Below are 20,428 nucleotides of genomic sequence, written 5' to 3'. Positions count from 1 at the left end.
TCCCTAAAAAAAATTCTTCGGGCGCCCATGATCTTTTGGCTTTTCTTCGCCAGTATTTTGGTATGGAGGGACTAAAAATATCAGTGAATACGAGTAGTGCAAATCAAAGGTGTACAAGTACATAAAGAAATCCATTGTTCAATTGATAATAATTTAGATTAACTTTAAGACCAAAAGAAATCGATGAAATATAAGTGTTACTGTTAATACTAAACAAATTGAAAATAGTTCGGAGAATGTATCGGTAAATATCAGTGTCCATTTTCCGATACCGATACTCCGAAAAGTGGCGATATCACCGATACCGATACATCGGTACATCCCTACAAGAGATAGGTTAGAAAATGTTAATTAAACAAAACAAGTCTTGAAAACACGGAAGTACAATGCCTTCCTGGTGATCGATGGCTGCTGCATTGTGTACCATTAGCAGACAGTATGAGAAAACGAGTGAAGAGTCGTGCGCTTAGGACCACAAACACATAGGTTACCAACAATATTTACGAATAAAATAATATTAGCGTAATGTTACAATGACAAACTATATACATACAGAAACTACAACATCTAGGCCTTCCATTTCTACGTATATGTACACATGACGATTCTTAAATCCATGTTTATTTCCAAGAAAAACATCCTGTTCCTCTCTAGTAATCAGAACACTACATTTCGGTTGTTCCAACAGACGATCTCACTCCCCAGAACGCTTTGCTTGAGACTTGTTAAAAGTAAGTGTAGAAAAGTAAAGATCAAAATATGTACTCTATTGGATGGAGCCACGTTGAAACATCATATACCAGCGTTTCCCAACCTTTTAAACTTGCGGCACACTATGGGTGTAACTTGAATTCTCGCGGCATACTCATTGATTTTATTATATTTAAATATAAAATACCATAGTATCTTTCTCTGTGATTACTGATCTCCTCACAGAGAAGAAAGCTTGATCACTGATTTTCCACCATGGTAAATCATTGTGCTTCTTTTTCATTCTAATTTAAAAATAGAAAACAATTGCAATGAAATATTTGACTTAGGTTTTGAAAAATATGCTTTCTTTTTCGAAAACTGCATCCAAACTTTCACTAACAAAGAAGATCACTAAATAACGAACGAACAAACAGATCTATTTTACTTTTAAAATAAAAAAAGTAGGTAACTCGTATGCATGTTTGTTTTGTCGAAAGGATTTAATATTTTAAAATTTGAACTTACGAAATAGTCTGCAACAATAAAGAAGCAATAATGGTCATAACGTCATAACAATGATAACAAATACCTTTTTCAATATAAAAATGTACAGAAAAGTAATGCGGTATGAAACTTAAAATTGTAGATTCATATTAGAGGTTCATAGTAATGTGAAATACAAATACACTTTTTTTCCCTATGTCCTGCAATTTAATTGCTATAGAATTAATAATTTTGTTTCGATTTACTCGCAGCACCCAGCCGCCCATTCACGGCACACCGGTTGGGAAACGCTGTCATATACTATTAACTCTGGTAGTTTCGAAAAATATTTAGTACACACATCTGCAAATATTGAATAATTTTAGTGACTGTTTGCGAATCTTCCTCTTCTTTTTCCTTTTCTTTCCAGTCAGTCAAAACTAACGCTTTGCCAAAATGTCCTGCCAAATTCTTTTAAAATGTGTGAAGAGACGTTGCATTGTCTTGAGCTTTTGATACTTTGCTGCTATCATAGAGAGACTAAGGGAATACAGCGACTCTGGCGCCTGGAACTTGTAATACAATTTGAAAACTATTAGCTCTATGTTAAGACCTAGGTATATATTAAATGAACAAAGTTCCTTAGTTTCCTTGTCCTCTCTAGTGGGCATACTAAAAGAAAGTTGGCAACAAATTCAATTCTAAGTGCATTACCTCGTAGTTTTCTGAAAAAAGAAAAAAAATCTGTTTGCAGCGAAGATCATTTTCTGGAAGCTCAAGATATTCTAATATTTTCGCAATATTTTCTGTATCTTCCCATTAGAATGCATGTAGTGTAATGCAGGATTATATTTTTTTATTTCAGGCAGTCTATTCTGTGCAACTGAAGTTCCACACTACATGAAGCCACTTGAAATACAGAAAACAAATAATAATATAAACTACTTTGTATATTTGCAGATATTTATACGTGAATCATTTACGTAATCTTTAACTATGTACAATTAAATAAAATGTAGAAGTGAATAATAATAATAATAAATAAAAAAAATCAATATGAAATACTTACCAGCCAATCTTGTCATTCACACAGAATAAAGTGTCCTTTTATTAAGTTCAAACAGCAGTTGCAAGGTCGCATTTTTTCAGTTACAAATTGGGAAATTTTTTACAATTATTGAACTTCGAAATGAGTTTTTATATTCAGCATGTAGGCCCAATATAAAAATTAAAAACCAACGAACTTTTTTGATTTATTTTTTCGTTAGTGGTTTAAGTTTTACATTGGATGATTTTAATGTTTTGAACAGTCTTTAGAAATACATACTTATTAATTTGTCGTTCTAATCAAAAGTTACTGTATTTTCAACTAGCAGAGGCGCGCATTCTTCGTACCGGAAGAATAATATGTATGCAAAATATGAGTATATGTAAAAAAAAAAAAAAAAAAAAAAAAAAAAAAAAAAAAAAAAAAAAAAAAAAACGTGAAATATATAACCACGTGCTATTAATCTTTGGCCATGCAATCGCGATACAGTTGTGTAACATATGTTGCCTATCTCACAGGCACTATGGTTCACTATAGAGTCAATCTATTCTAATCAAGCATGTGCTGCTCGACCGTCTCCAAATAATAAAAAAATTTTTATGAATGTTTATCCTATATCAGGGTACTTCAAAACCACGATCATTGGATTTTTAAAACATCTCGTGGCTACGCAGCAGCTGCCGCCATTTTCTCGATTTGAAGCATTTACGGATTATTTAATATCTCCACATGAGTTAGTCCTACCGAAATGAAAATTGCTGGGCGTCTCGAACTTGTGCAGAGCTAAAACTTTGTCCTCCTAACATTTTTGCCTAAAACCACTTGAAAAGGGTGAAATCAGGGCCTACAATAACAATATTTTTGGACATGTTCACTGAGACTGGGGTTCAGGACTGGGTTTCAATGTCCAAAAATGTTGCTACTGTAGGCCCTGATTTCAACCCTATCAAGTGCTTTTAGGCAAAAAATGTTTAAGAGGACAAAGTTTTAGCTCTGGACAAGTTGGAGACGCCCAGCAATTTTCATTTCGGTAGAACAAATACATGCTGAGATATTCAAAACAACGTAAACACCTAAAATCGAGAAAACTCAAAATGGCTGCAGCTGCTGCGTTGCTATGCGATGTTGTAAAAAATAATTAATTGTGGTTTTGAAGTACTCTTATATCGACTCAACATTTCTGAACAAATTTGATTTTTTGGAAAAGGTCGAGCGGCAATTTTCCCTTTTTCACGATCACTTAGCATGGACTGACCCTATACATATATGTAATACAAAGTTTGACTCCCATAATTCTTTCTCGAGACGAAAATCTAAAAGTAACGGCTTCGTGCGCGATTGAGTGTATCTATGTACAAAATTTGGTGGCTCTAGGCGACTTCTTTCTGTGCAAAAATCTGATGGAAACCGCACACTTACTTACTTTTATACATATATATGTATATATTAATATGATACAGTTTTTTTTTTTTTTTTTTGTAAGGATTCAAGTCTCTTCGTCTATATATACAAAACCTGTCAAAAGTTTTCGAACACCTTAGATTTTTGTAAGCATGCACTATGATCCTATTAGTTTGGCACAAGAACTTTACCGCTCTGGATCAGATGTACTCCAACCTATAGCATCAACTTTTACGACAGTTGAATTGAGGTCTGAGAGGTACTGCAGATGATAGGTCAAATCATAATTATTAAATCGTAGTTAGGCAGGAGTATATCTGATGCAAGACGGTAAAGTTCTTGTGTTACAATAATAGGATTGCAGTAAATGCTCATTATTACAGAAGTTACTCATTATTACAAAAATCTGGGGTGTTCGAAAACTTTTGAGCGGTACTGTATATTGTCCGTGTTGTTGGAGATAGCTTCAGAATATGATGTGTTCCGCAGTTAAGTTTATTTTTCTCCACCATCGATAAAGACGAAAGTTGTATGTTGAAACAGTTTTTCCAACAGGCGCTTTATCTGGTGAATAAAAGGTGATTAGTTTTTTTTAACATTTCAGTTATACGTGCAGCAATCTCTAAGACTAACTCAAATTTGAACACAAAGGGGCCGCGGTGGCTCAGTGTTAGAGCGTTCACCTCTGGTGCTTGGGGTCCCGGGTTCAAACCCTGCTCCCGCCAAGTGAACTTTGTGGTGGACAAACACCGTGTGCATGGGTTTTCTCGGGGTACTCCCGTTTCCTCCCACTTTCTTCATTCCACCATTTCATTCATTTCTCATAATCACCGTCTCCTTTAGTCTAACCGGCATAACCGAATGAGGTTTCCCTGGGTTTTCCTCCTTTACACCAGGAACGGCGGGGTGGTACCTAACTTACAGGTCCCAGGCCGCTTTCTTCCTTCCCTTTCACCGGATAGTGTGCTCGTCGAGGGACGTCATGCCTCAAACGTGACGGGCTGAATGGCCATAGATGCCGAAAGCCCAGAAATCTAAATGCTAAATCCTCAAATTTGAATGTCACTCATATCAGTTACGTAGCTATCATTTTACACAGCGATATTTAAATAGATTTCAAAAAATATACTTTTAAATTTTAGGGCAGGAGATTTCATGTCTGAATTCAGTAGTCAGATCAGAGTTTGGTCGCCATGTTTCTTCGCAATACGAAGGGAAACAAAAGTCAAATGTCCATTGCCAAACTAAAATACTTGATCGCTAATGGCAACCGGAAATTTCACGCCCTCTTATATTTCATACTCCCCTCCTCTAGAAAACCAAAAAGTCGTACAGAATTTATCTGCCAAAATAATTCAATTTTTTTTACAAATGATAGTAATATATAGTCTAATCATGAAACTGGACTTTTTTTTTTTGTACATTTCACTCAGTTGCCTTTGTTGTCAGCACCTTATAATTAACGCTGATCAAGGCTCTCATCATAGTGAAATGTTTCAATAGCCTTGTTTATATTCTCTTTATTTGGGATAAGGATTAAGGAATTGGGTGTGGCGAAACCACAGCCATTCTACAACTACATTAACAAACAACAAAACAAAACAAAACAAAAGAAAGAAAAAAAAGAAAAAAAACATTAACATTGTTTCTAGTCTTCTTTGCTGATGTTTCCCTACTGTGCTCAACTCTAGTCCAATTTGTCCTTTGTCCGTCTTATTTGTCTTGCATCTTTTGGTCTTTATTGTCTTTACCTTCTCCCCTCTTCCTGATGTCTCTTCCTGTTTTCTCCTTTTGCTGTGTTTCACCTGTATGAAGATTTTTCCCTGTATGTTATTTTTCACTATTTAGTATGGTTTTCACCTGTAGTTATATTTTTGCACATTTAATTAACACTTATCACCATCTAACCTATACTTGATGATTTTATACTGTTTTTCACCTGTATGAATTTTATACATTAACTTGTATAACAAAACCATTTCTCCCACCCCAACGACAAACACACTTCACATCACATCACTTCTCTCACTACACTATTAGCTCTAATGGCGTTTAACGAGTCCCGCATAACGATGAATGGGGCTCAGGGTCCACTCAGAGTACTTAGTGCTTCACCTGATCCAGAGTATCCCTCCTCATCGCCCATCAGGGCTCTTCCCATTTACGCCCTTCACCACACTCACACTCACTCTCTTTCACGCTTCAGCCGCATCCGGAACTCCCACCTGTAGCTTAGCCACGGAAGATGCAACTGATCCCACTTGGTGTTCCTCGGTCCGTGCGGAGATCCTGCACTTCCAGGAGCTGATGCTCCGGTCCTGAGGGCACCTCATTCGTCGTCTTGCACGCATTTCACACAGTTCACGCACTCACTTATCCTGAATAAGTATTTATCTTAATAAGTTTCTAGGTTATTTGTCAGTTGTTTCTGGCCACAAATGCCAGTCTTCTCATTTCTGAATATTCTGTTGTTAATGATTTTAGAATTTCATATTCCTCTTTGTTTCTTATTATTTCGTTAATGTCCTTTACCCTGATGAGTTCCCTTTTTTGCTGGTCTATTATAATTCTTGGACACCATAGAATGTGATGTTCTGGTGTGCCTCTTTCGCCGCAATCACAATTTGGTGTAGGTTTTCTATTTATTTTGTATAGGTAGTCCTCATAGGGCCCATGTCCACTGATGAAATGAACCATCCCTGTATTTACGTCCATATGTTGCATTTCCATTCTATCCTTTATCGTTGGTATTATATTCTTCACCCTAGCAGAGTGTGTTACCTGCGTCCATTCTTCATTCCATTTTTCCATAATTATTTGTTCAATATCCTGTTTTGTGTTTGTTTCCTTTCCGACGATTTCTTTTATTCTGTCCAAATTATTCTTCTTATGGTAGTACATCATTGCTCTCTGTCGCACGCATAGGTGCAATGGTTTTATCCCAAGTATTACACATAGTGCCATATGGGAGGTTGTACTGAATGCACCTGTCATTCTTAGCATCAGGTTTCTCTGTGGGCGATTTATTTTTCCTAATAGTTTTTTGTTTTCTCTCAAGCGGTGCTCCCATATGCTTGATGCGTAGCACATTGTTGCATTAACGATTGCTTCCTGGTACAATTTAAAAGTTTTTATGGGGATTTTATACTTGTTTGTTGCAAATGTCATTAATTTGTTGATAACCTTTTGTCCTTTATCTGTAATATACTGTATATGAGAGTTAAAGTTCAGTTTGTCGTCGATTTGCACTCCTAAATATTTAAATTCAGTTACTCGTTCTATCTTTTCTACGCCAATTCTTATCATAGGATTTCGTTGTAGATTTGCTCCTAGGATCATATATTTTGTCTTTTTGGCCGAGACTGTTAGTTTGTTTTCTAGGCACCAATTTTGTATTTCCTGAAGTATTTCGTTTATTTTTCTTTCAATTTCATTTCTCGAATTTCCTGATGTGATAATTGCTATATCATCTGCGAACGCAATGACTCTATCTGTTTGTATCATCCGATTTAGTTTTTCTAGGCATGGTTGTAATTGAATATCCCACATTAGTGGGCCGAGTATCGAACCTTGTGGGCATCCTTTTCTTGCTTCCACTATATGATCTTCTGTTTCTGTAGGTATTCTAATTTTTCTGTTTGTAAAGTAACTTCTAATTAATTCGAGGATATTATTCGATACTTTGATTTTTCTCAAGTTTTCAATAAGTGATGGTATCCATAGGTTATCGAACGCTCCTTGGATATCGACAAATATTGCTACCGCATATTTCTTTTCTGATCTGCTAGTTTTTACTTGTTCGACAAATGATGTTAATGCATCTTCTGTTGAGCAACCCTTTCTAAATCCAAATTGCAGCTTATCGTTTGTCATGTCTCTTGTTCTTTTTATCCGCTCTGCTATTACTTTTTCAAACATTTTACTGACGTTCCTTAGTAAACATATTGGCCGATATGATCCTACTTCTGATGGATTTTTTTCGGCGCTTTTAAGGAGTATTATTAATCTGGACTCCTTCCAATTGTTTGGGAATTCCCTTCTTTTTAGTAATAAGTTGAATAGTCTCGCCAAGTACGGAATCCATACGTCTTTGTTCTTCTTATAGACTTCATTTCTTATTCCATCTAGACCTGGAGCTTTTCCTGTCTTTAATTTCCTTATTATTTCTTCTATTTCTTCGTTTGTTACTAATTTTTGGTCTGTGTTATTTGTGTCCTCTCCATTTTCCATGATTCTTCTTCTTAATATTTTTTGTCCCTTTGTGTCCTCGTCTTCCTTGTCTTCCGGAAAAAACTTTTTTGACAGCATATTCAATGTTTCCTCTTTTGTTTGTGTGTACGTTCCATCTGGTTTTTTAATTGTACATAGTATTAGCGGGTTCAGCTTTTGCATTGCCAGTTTATATGGGGTTCCCCAAGGGTCTACTTGGATTTGCTCATATAGAAACTTCTCCCAGCTATTCTTCTTTGCTATTAAAATCTCTTTTTCGTATTCTTCCTTTGTTTTCCTATAATCTTCTAATCTTCTTTGTCTTAGTGTCTGCGAGATTGCCATTTGGTAACTCTTCCTTTTAGCTCTTACTTTTTTCCTCAATCTTTCCAATCCCAAATTCCAAAATTCTCCATATCCTCTTTTTGTTGTGTTTTCCTTTGTTGCTTTTCTCAATGCTTCTATTGTAGATTTCTCTATTGTTTCAATAAGGTCATTGGTATCCTGTTCTTCATTGATGTCTGGTAGTTTTAGTTTCTGTTTAAAAATTTCCCAGTTTGTCTTTTTATTGTTAATTAGTATGGGTTCGTTTTTTCTTTTTGTTAGTTCTATGCCAAAAGTTATAACCTCGTGATCGCTAGTTGTTTCTTTTTCATGTACTTTCCAATTTGTAAGTTTAGAACTAAGGTTTTGTGTTGTTAATGTCACATCTATATGTGAAGATCCTCTTATTCCAACAAAGGTAGGTTTATTTCCTGTGTTTATTACTTCCAGTGCATGTTGTGCAATGAATTCTTCCATTTTTTCTCCCTTGTCGTCTGTTACAGTTGATCCCCACATTACTGATTTGGCATTGGAGTCCATTGATAATAATATATTCTTCTCATGGTGATTACCTAGAATGGTATTGAGTTTATCTAAGAATAAATTTATATTCATGCTATATTGAAAATATGCGTTTATGTTCCAAAACGTATAGTTTCCGTATGTTATTTCAGTAACTAATATCCAGTTGTCGCTGTATTGCGTGATTTTCAGAATTTCCACATTGTTGTTAAAAATTACCGTTGCTACTTTCGGTTCATCGCCTTCCGTTATTATTCTTGATTTTACTGGATATGCTAAAAGTTTCCCATTTACCATATAAGGCTCTTGTATATTGAGGATATCAATACCGTTTGTTTCTGCAAATCTTCTTAATTCCATGGTGGCAACCTTTGCATGTTGAGCATTGTTTTGTGCTATCTTCAATACCTCTTTGTCATCCTGCATATTTGGTATGTATGTACATATCCGGTCCGCTCTTTGTGCAGTCTAAGAAAACCCTGCCATGCGCATTTACTAGTTGTTTATATACGTTATCCAGGCCCCAATAAATACCTCTTCTTTCAAATACTTCGTCTATTAAATCTATTAATTCCCATCCATTTGCTGGCAAGTCGTACGTACGCAATTCCATTCTATCAACTTCTTCCAGCGCAGGATACGTTATCGTTCTACCCTTTGGGTGAAGATCTCTTATTGTTTGTCTTAAGGCTATTGTCAGTATGTTTTTATCTTCTAATTTGGCGAGTCTGTACATATGGTTCATATTGGTATACAGTGGTTTTGGATCTTCAAAATTTGCTGCTGAGTCTTTTACAGTTGAATCTATCTTGTTATCTTGAATAGGTTCTTCTTTTGTCGGAAAAAGAAATTTCTCCTCTCCATGTGTAAATGACTTTTCTATATGTGGGATAGTTCCTAATTTTTGTTCTCTATTTTTATCCTTCCTATTTTTTGCCCTGTTTTCAAGTAGATGCTTAAATTCTCTTTTATTGTTATCCTCTTCTACCAAGTCTGTCTGTATGCTCTTATTCTTGGTTGTTATTTTCCCAATTTTCATTTCCCAATATTTCCTCTTTAGGAATCTTTCTAATCTTTCCTTGTCTCTTTTCAGTTTGCTTGGTGGTTTTTTCCTATTTCTCTTATTTTTATTTATGACTTTATCCATAATTTATTTTACTAATTATCTTTTCTTTTGCATATCTATATGATACACATTCGTCGGAGTTTGGTGTCTGACATCTTTTGTGTCTTAATAAGCATGGGACACAGTTATTTTTGTCCTTTTCATCGCAGTCTTGACTAAGATGTCTCTTGCTACCACAGTATCGGCATCTTGGTGAGTCTTTATCTGTACAGTACTTTGCTATATGCCCTAAGTCTTGGCATATGTAGCATTTGGGAACTACTATGAAGTCTTTGATTCTATTTGCTTCATAGTCGATATAAATTTTTTCCTTGTTCAACAGCAAGTTTCTTATCTGTGGTGTAACTTCTATAACAAGGTGGCATCGTTTTTGATTCTTTTTCCCGGCTCTGAAGCGTGGTTTTATTTTTTTCGCTTCTTCTTGATATTCTTCTTCTAAGTTCTGCTCAATCATTGCCGCGATTACTTCCTCGTCCTTCATGTCTGACGGTATGCTATATATTATCATTAGTGGGTTTTTCTTCTTGTTTTCTTCAAACTGAAAGTCTCTTTTTATTTCCTCTTTTGACGTTATTTTGTGCAAATCTTCTTTCGTGGCTGTTTCGAGCACTACAATGTCTCTTGTTGTTTTAACTCCTGTTATTTTTAATTTTTCTTTCCTCTGGACTGTAATGAAACTGGACTGTATGTGCTCCTTTATTTCAGATTTCTAAACAAGGACAATCATAGGCTTGTTATTATTCGTCGAAAAGAACGATCTAAATGTATGGCAAAGTAAGTGTAACCAAACACATGGTTTTAGACATCTCGTATGCGAGAATTAAGTGGCTCAAGTGTCGGTGTAATAGTGATAAAAAAAAAAAATCAGCAATCTGGCTGCAAATATGTATTAGATAAAGCGATAATTCAGGGCGACCGTCTATAAGGGATGTCGAGTGAAGGAGAATTTTTTTTTTTAACAAATTGGGTGATATCAATAAAACGAAGAAGTTACTCATTATTCCCAATTTTGTAGTAGTTTCTCGCATTGGTATCAATAAAAAGAGAACTGAGCACTAGTCGTCTCGGCTGACCTCGGAGAAGCCCCGCCCTTTTGAAGTAACCACACCTCTATTCTTGAGCCGAGTAACTACTCCGCGTTTGATATCAATAAAAATCAAAGCTCCTCTGTGATTCTAGTAACTTCTCCAAATTTATGGAGCAAGCTAAATAGGTGACTCCGTGTTAAATATGGCAGAGTATATGATAGTTTTGCTACGTAGAAAAACTTATAAACTGCATAGAAATGTTGTAAATAGAGATTACAAAAAAACATTATAGGTTCATGAAAAAAAAATGTAGAGTGGTTAGCACAACATTTTTTAGGAGAATCAGCCTAAATTTGGTGTGGTGCACTACGTAATGAGGAAAAGATGCAGGTTTTCTTGCGTTACGTGAGTGATCCGCGATTCCAGGTCGGAATGTCAGGGGATTCTGGTGTGGCTCAAAGTACTGTGTCTATGACTACTAAAAGTGTAATGGATGCGATTATTGCGATATCTGAAAATTGATTGTTTCCGGAAGTGTGCGTACTATGCAAACAGCAAAGGTAGAGTGGCAAGAACAATATACATTTCCGGGTGCTATCGGAGCACTTGACTATACACACATAGCAATAAAGAAACTTAGTACTTTGGAGACGAATACGCAAATAGGAAGAACTCATTCGTGGCTAAGCGGTTAGCGTACATGCTTTTGGCATGAGAAACCCGTGTTCGATTCCCGACGGGAGCTCATGTGGTTCGGATTCCACGTTAATCAGTGGGTCCCGTCTCATATGGCCTCGCTACTGAAAAGGACGTTAAACTCAAAATCAACTCAACTCAACGTTGATAGGAAGGGTGTATACATGAGAATGTATTTTTTTATGCCAAGGCGAAAGGGGACACGTATGGTGTGGAAAACGAAATCGGATGGACGTGCTTTATGATGTGACTGGCTGGACTTTTTTTAAAAAAGGAAACAAAGGGGCTAAGTGTCTGATTTCGTTCTTAAAGCCAAACAATCTACAAAGACCTTGGACAACACGTGATATGCGCTTGTCGTGTTAATCTTGATATTGTTGGATTCAAAGTTTCTTGTTTCTTTTTTTTTCTTTTCTTTTTTCTTTTTCTTTTTTTTTAATTCTCGCTCGAATATTAAATATTCTCTTTTGGATCTGTGTCTCAGTCGTAGATGTATTTGATATTTCGTTGCATTTCACTGTACTTGCCTTCAAAGCTTCGGGTTTCCTTCGTTTACTTTCTGGTAACTGTAACTTTGAAAGTACCACTGGAAACTCTTTTATAATATCCACAAATGCACTTTGATTGAAACTGTTGTTGCTACTTGTCCCTTCCATGGCGTTTAGGATACTGCACCATAAGTTACCCACAACGAAACGACCGCCCAACAGATGGGAGAAATGAGGTAACTACTTCTTTTATTGATATGACTAAGTGCTACGTGCAGAGGAAGCGCGAGTAAACGTTCATAAATCTGGAGCAGACTAGACCTGAGTAGTGGCTTGTTTTATTGATACGAAATTGAGGGCGGAGATTACTCCAGGTGTAGTTACTCCGATTCTCGAGCAGGACTTCTCAGGAGTAGTTACTTATTTTTATTGATATCACCCATTGTCTATAAAATGTGATATTATTTACCGGCAAATAGTATTCCTGAACTATTTAGAAATTTATAAAATAGTTTGAAATAAGTGTGTGTAAAACATGCTTGTAGAGAGTTCTCCGTCACTTGTTTAATTAGTCCGTTCATAGAATCTCATGTAGGATTTATCACCACCAAAACGCCGTTCATAATATGTGATTAGGTAGCTACGTAACACGATTAAAGTTCTAAACCATTCTGATGGAAAGCAATCGATAAATTTGCTTGAAATATCGATGAACTTTTGAAGAACATTTGATCTTCACGGAAATACTTCCAGACCATTATTCTGATAGTATATATTCGTTACGTTCAATTTGTAATAACTTAACGTCTCGTGACGGTATAGTACCATTTCACACAAATGAAGAATGGCATTTCATACTTAGAATCGCAGGTTGCAAAATATCCTTATGAATTTTTAAAATTTACTACAGGTTCTTGTAAATAATTAAAAAACGAAAAATGTACCTTTTTACATTTCTGAACATTAAACGCAAATTTTGGGCTGAAAGGTTGACTGAAATTTATTGTGCGACAATATTTATTTCACTAGAATATCACACTGTGAATAGAGGGTTCTATGAAACAGTTATGTAGGTGTGTTAGATAAGGAGAAAAATATCTAGAAATGTTGGAGGAATGTATTTTGAAGTTCAGTTGATGAAAGAAGATTCAAGTAACTTTTAGGTTCCCACAAACTCAATTAATTCAAAATTACACTTATATCTCTATATGTATTACTCTAAGTGTGACTTCAGAATCCTTAAATCACAGAAAAGAACATATCCATGAACATGCCTTTATTCTCAATCTGTACTGGTTCATATACTTATTAAATCATTCTGTATCTTAATATCTTACTCATAATCAAAATCTGTATTATATTAATCATCTTCCAAGAACCTTCATAAACTAACTCAACATATCAATCTCACAATTAACATTTTATATCCTATCCCACAATATTTACACATACAAACTCCTCTCTTTCCTAACAACGAACAGTGTCAATTAATGAGCACTTTGTGCCTTCTTGTATTCCAACAGTATTAGAGTTCTAGAGTTCTATTAGAGAACAACTATTAGAGTTCTTTGTAAAGGTCGTAAGTTGTGATAGACCTAAGTAGGAGTGCGGATATAAGGTGTATAACCGTAATAAAGGAAGAAAGCATCATCAAGTTATGGTAGTTTGTACGCATCTGTAAAGTGTGTTTTACAGATAAGGAGAATTATCCCTATTCATCTTTAACGATCAATTAATAGTGGAAAATATGAAGACTCAGGATTTCCATATAACAAATGGAATACATTTTCAAATTGATTAGTTGTTGTTTCCTTGTGAAAGATGAGAAAAAAATCTTTTAATTATAATTTAAAGAAATGATAAAAATAAAATGTACACTCCCTTAAAATCATTTGAAAGTTGAACGAAAACATTTATTTATTTTTTAATAATATCGTTAAAGAAAGTTACATTTAGCAAAATTGAATGCGTCACAACGTTTATTATTTGTAATTATTTTGTGTGCCATAAGAAAATTTAGCCATAATAATTTTGAAACGTTACTAAAAATGTACATTTTCTTGAAGTAAAGGAACGGCTATATATATATATATATATATATATATATATATGAAAACAATAGATTCTGTTTCGTCAGTGTAGTTAGGTCTCTAGTGATGGCACCATTTTGGAAAGTTAATCTTAAAACTAACTGTATTCGATTCCCGGTAGTAACTCATGTGGTTCTGATTTCACGTTAAGGTGTGTATCTACGTGTCATATAGTCTCGTTGCTGAAAGGGATACTAGCAAATCCCTAATCAAACCTTTTTATTGTGAAATTGTTGTATAGTTAAATGAAAATAAAATAATGAAAGGGTCTTTTCTAGTAAGATAGTGAAATCGGCTCTTGATCCAAATTGGGTTGCTATTGACCCAAAAGGTTACCCTTGACCTAAAACTACCTCAAAAAAATTTTGACCCCCACCCCATCACCTTACCGCATTATCGTATCGTACATCTCAAAATTCAATATTTTTTAATTTTCGTGGGGGTGGTCGAAAAATTTTGAAAGTTTCACAGATTGTAGATACTATCTAGATGTAAATGTGCAATTTTTTTCAAAACCATCGATGCGTATTTTCTTTATTTAATTTAATTAATTTACTTATTTTTTATTTTGTTGAAACTTTCAAAAACTTGTAGAAAAAAATTTTTTTTGGGGGGGGGACACGTCGCTGGTTAATTGGTTAAAAAAATTATGCCCTTAGGTATATTTTTTTCGGGGCCTGAAAGTGATGGCAACATTGTCAAAAAGAAATAAAACTGAAAACAAACGTGTTTTTCGCAAAGTTTTCCCACCATTTTAGGGCCGTCAAGGTGTGGGTCCCTTCAAACAATCCTTTGCCAAAGTGCACAATTTTCCTTTCTCTTGCGTCCCTTCCGCTTCTGTCGTTCTTCGGCTGCATCGATTGTGTCCATTTCGTAATAGGAACACCAAATATCTCCGTAACAGTGCTTCCACTTCAACCGACTCTTGCACAACAAAGTTACACAGCTCGCGGTAAAAAGCGCTACCGGTAAAGAGCACCACTGTCTGGCCAGTGAAGCAAGCACTGATAGATACGAGGAACCGACGCGAGGTGTGTGTAACTTCGTTGTGCAAGAGTCGGATGAAGTGGAAGCACTGTCACGGGGATACATTTGGTGTTTCTATTCCGAAACGGACACAATCGAAGCAGCTGAAGAACGACAGAATCGGAAGGGACGCAAGAGAAAGGAAAATTGTGAACTCTGGCAAAGGATTGTTTGAAGGGGCCCTCATAATAAAACTGCGAAAAACACGTTTGTTTTCAGTTTTATTTCTTTTTGACAATATTGCCATCACTTTCAGGCCCCGAAAAAACTGTATGTTGTAACTTTCAACACGCAAAAAAAAAAAAATAAATAAAAATAAAAATAAATAAATAAATAAAAATAAAAAATAAAAAAAATAAAGAAAATATGCATCGATGGTTTTGAAAAAAAAAATGCACATTTACACCTAGATAGTATCTACTATCTGTGAAACTTTCAAAATTGTTCGACCACCCCCACCAAAATTTTAAAATATTGAATTTTGAGCATGTATGATACGATAATTCGGTAAGGGGAGAGGGTAAGGGGTCAAATTTTTTTTGAAGTAGTTTTAGGTCAAGGGTAACCTTTTGGGTCAATAGTGACCCAATTTGGATCAAGGGCCGATTTCACTATCTTACTAGCAGTAGCGTAGCCAGGATGTGTGTTTGGGGGGGGCCCAAGTGCTGTTATAGGTACATATAGAAAAATTACAAACAAAAAAATATATAAACATAAAAATATATAAAAAATTACAAACATCAAAGTACCAAAGTACATTGTCGGACCTCTTTGGGGGGGGCCCGGCCCCTCCGGGCCCCCCCCTTCCCTACGCCACTGCTTACTAGGAAAGACCCTTTAAGATTTTAATAAAATTTTTACTTTACAGATTTACCAGAAAGAGGTGTTTTAGTTACTGTCTATCTTACGTTAGTGGTTACTTTGCTTTATTATTATTATTATTATTATTATTATTATTATTATTATTATTATTATTATTATTATTATTATTATTATTTGGTTATAATTTCTTTTAGGATCATTTCAACTGAGGTTATGGTCAAAAGAAAAGGCCAATTCTAAATATGACAATGGAGACTAAAGTCACAAGCAAGACTAGCAGCTTGAGAGCGCTATTGCTGCGTGCCTGGCGGGAAAGGTGGTCAGATCTTCAATGGGGCATACAAATTAAAACGGTAAGTCCTATTTATATGGGATCTAAAAGTGAATAGTTTTCTGAGAGGTATTTGGACTTCTCATTTAAAATAATAAGACACATGTTTCGGTGGGTTTGTATATATTTGTTCTAGAAGAGAAGAGAAACAGGCGGGAAGAAAAAAGTGGGAGTTGCAATTATTGTAATGGTGATCATATCTCGAAATTCTTTTAGCTTGGAGACATAGATTTGGTGTTTAAATTTCTCATTTGAAAAATTAAAGACATGTTTTAGCGTTTTTTGATATTTCCTCTACAAGGGAAAAAAAGAAGACGACAAAGAAGGGATTTGGGGGTGACAGTTACTATAAATGATAATACCTCCGAATCTTTGGAGAGTAGACACATGAAATTTGGTAAATAGACTTTCCATTTAACATTTTAAAGACTAATATGGCATATAAAAACGCAGTTCATCGTTCTATTGACGCATGTGTATATAAACAATATCTAGACAGAGATAACAGGTATGGTTTGTAAGCCCCAGTTGGCGTTTAATTTGTCAAATAAATCACTAATACTCAATGCTTGGATGACATTTAGAGAGTCCATTTTTTCACTGAATAAGTGTTTCAGCGTTTTTTAATATTACCTCTACACGGAAAGAAAAGAGACGAGAACATAAAGAGTAGGGGTTCAATAATTCTTGTAAAAGAGGACCATATCTCGAAATCCCTTAAGGTTATAGACAAGAGTTGGTATTAAGTTCTCTATGTGTTAAAAAGAAAGAAGTCTTATATCGATGTTTGCATTGAGATCTTCTATCGAAATCGTGAATGCATATCTCGATTATTAGTTATTTTTTGTGGTATAAGCATTTTAATGTGTAGGTGAATAGTATTTTAACCTTTTTAGGGAAATGTTTGTATCAAACCTGGACAGGTGCATATCTGAAAGAGGATAATATCCGAAAATATTAGGGACATAAAATTCGGTATTTGGACTTCTCATTTAAAGTAATTATACATCGTCTTTTGATATTTGCCATAGAAGAGAAGAAAAAAGAATGAGGTTACAATTGTTATAATTGGGTGGCCATATATCGAGATTCATTAAGTTTAGAGACATGAATTTTGGTATGTTGACTTCTCATTTGAAATAATTAAATGAGTGTTTCAGTATATTTTTTAATATTTCCGCTACACGGGGAAAAATGGCGGGAAGAGAAAAGAATCGGGATTGCAGTTGTTAAAATAATATGGTCATATTTCGAAATACCTTAAGTCTAGAGGAATGGAAATGTGTTTTTAGGCTTTTAATTTAAAATAATTAAAAGCGTGTTTCATTGTTTTTTAACGTTTCCGTTAGAAGGGAAGAAAGAAAATAAAATAATATGGCCATATCTTGAAATCCCTCAAGAGTAGAGACATATTAGTTAAAGACATGTTTCAGCTTTTTTTTTTTTTTTTTTTTTTTTTTTTTTATTATGATTACCTTAGAAAGATAGAAAAAAGAATCGGAGTTGAAACTGACCCTAAAATGACCCTATTTCGAAATCCCTTAAGATTAGATATATGTTAGTATGTTACGGATACGAGAAGTGCAAGGCTAAAGGCGGAGCACATGCTGGGATCTGGGGGCGAAGTCCCCAGCAAGCTGAAGGCTAGTGTTAAATAAGCATGCATCTGATCAAACCATTTAACAGTAACTATGGTGTTACATATGTTGATTGCGGAATTGCCACGTTAATCATTTAGTTTCCATAGTTCTGTACATGCTAAAGACGCCAGGGTACAGTAGTTCGCATTACTATTATTCGGTGCGAAATTCTGTAAATGAATTGTTGTGATTCACCAAATCAATACTTTGCGTATTCCTCACCAACTGCAATTTTTTGGTACTTGGTGACAATGGACCTCCCATTGTAATGCTTAATCTTTTGGGATTAACTTAAAATCTGATTCCCTAACTGCCCAAAAGTAATTTTATCTATTTACTACAGGGTTTCTACTGGTCAAGGAAGTTAGGGAAAACTCAGGGGAAAATGGTGCAGGTCAGGGAAACTCAGAGAAAAAGACTGGAAATCAGGGAAATTTTATCAAATGTATTTTTTCTAACATTAATTGTACACCAATTTCAGCTTCGCCAACCATTAATGATCACAGTATGGGACGTTGCTCAGATTTTTATGGGTGGTAAGTGGAATGTACGTATGAGCGATTGATTATTATTTGTCTCTAAAGAATAAATGTTCTCATATATAAATATTCACCATTATTTATATGTCAACGTCACCCTACACCTGTCATGAAAGTTAGGAAATTCCTTGCCAATGTTCCGTTAGCCAGTCACTTTTTACTATTACTAAAGCGCTTTCTGATGTCGGTCACTTTCGATCATTTTTATATTTTTCCTCCCCATGTTGCGTGACTAAATTTGGTTCTAAATGCCATCGGAAATGTCACTGTTCATCTAAACGACCCAGCAAACTATGAATTTGGCACCAGTATCGGTCATTTTCGATGATTTTATTTCTTCCCCATGTTGAGCAGCACGCCATTGGAAGGGTTACTGTTCATCTCAGCGATCCCGAAAACTATGGATTCGACACTAATATTGGTCATTTTCTATCATTCTTATGTATCTTCCCTCCCCCTTCCCTTAATTGCGGGGCTGAATTTGGATGTAAACAGGATCGCAAGTATCACTGTTCAACTCAATGACCTCGAACACTATGAATTCCACACTAATATTGGTTATTTTTGATCATTTTCATGTATCTCTCCCTCTACCCTTCCCTAAGTTACACCATCAAAGTAATATGATAAAAACAATGCCAGGTCCGAACCTCATCTATGTTGAAAATTTGATCGAAATCGGTCGGGTGGTTTAAGAGTGATGAAATCACAAAGACAGTCACTTTCATTTTCATTTTTTTTTTCCATGTGTATCTTCCCTCCCTTTCCTTCCCCTACGTTGCACCGTCAAAGTGAAATGATGAAAGCATTCCAGGCCTAAACCTTATCTATGTTGAAAGTTTGAACGAGATCGATTGGATGGTTGAAGAGTTATTAAGTTTTATTCATTTTTATACATTTCCCCTCCTACCCTCCCCCAACGTTAACTTTTGCCGTCAAAGTGAAATAATAAAAAACTTCCAGGTTCAACCCTCATGTTGGAAATCTGATTGAGATCGGCCTGGTGGTTCAAGTTAACTTACGAACGTAGTCACTTTTATTTATATATGATTTTTGTATATCTCCCCCTCCCGTAGGTTGCTTCGTCAAAGTGAAGTGACAAAATCATCCCAGGCATGAACTTCATCTATGTTAAAAATTTGATCGAGTTTGGTCGTTTGGTTCAAGAGTTATTAAGTTTTATTTATTTTTTATATTTCCACCTCCTTTCCTTCCCCTAAGGCACACTATCAAATTGAATAAATAAAAACACTCCCAGACCCGTACCTTATCTATGTTGAAAATTTGATCGACGTCACTCAGGTGGTTCAAGAGATTAGGAGTCACAAATATAGTCGCTTTCAGTTTTATAATATAGATTATTTGTAGTATATATTTGAATTCTAGATGCTTATTCATTTTTCTCTTGACAGTCAAAAGGTGTAGCGTAAATGTGGCAGCAATTAGACATATTTAAAAGTTACCAGTCAGAAGAATCATCATTGTTGATTCTAAATGTTTCAGCATTGTTTGGAATTTTTTTCTTGACCAACTTCATAAATAATACCAAGAATTTAGTATAATCCTTTGTAGACTCTGGTTCTTCAAGTTCATTATCATTATCAAGCATTTCATATCAGCTAATATAGACATTTATAAAGGCATGCAGAATCTGTGCTATATATATATATATATATATATATATATATATATATATATATATATATATATATATATATATCAAAGACATGCCGCCTTGCTTTATACTGTGCTGTTGTCATTTAATCGAGATGTTTACTTCTTTTACATGTGTGTTGTGTGCAAAGTTCATGAAATGTCTGCTGATGTGCGTTTTCAGGCACAATTGTACGAAGTTTGATACGGTTGGATGTTCATTGCATGAGTTCCTTACTTATTTTTGACAGAAAGCTGCAACAGATGTGGAAAACGAAGAATTCTACTTCAAATTCGCATCATGCGGCT

General features: G+C 35.1%; 1 protein-coding gene across 3 annotated transcripts in view; it reads left to right on the top strand.

Annotated features, from left to right (window-relative positions):
* The window catches only part of MED24 (mediator complex subunit 24), a 124,264-nt gene that overhangs the window by 8,427 nt on the left and 95,409 nt on the right, over positions 1-20,428 (top strand). For all 3 annotated transcript variants that reach the window (XM_081739861.1, XM_081739859.1, XM_081739860.1), the window contains exon 2: positions 16,151-16,309. In XM_081739861.1, coding sequence (XP_081595987.1) covers positions 16,199-16,309 — 111 coding nt within the window. In that variant the 5' untranslated portion in view covers positions 16,151-16,198. The remainder of the gene's footprint in view (positions 1-16,150; positions 16,310-20,428) is intronic.

The sequence above is a fragment of the Thermobia domestica genome, chromosome 15 (assembly GCF_964235325.1).
Source record: "Thermobia domestica chromosome 15, izTheDome1.hap1.1, whole genome shotgun sequence".
Classification (NCBI taxonomy): domain Eukaryota; kingdom Metazoa; phylum Arthropoda; class Insecta; order Zygentoma; family Lepismatidae; genus Thermobia; species Thermobia domestica.
This window is presented reverse-complemented; position numbering and strand designations above follow the sequence as displayed.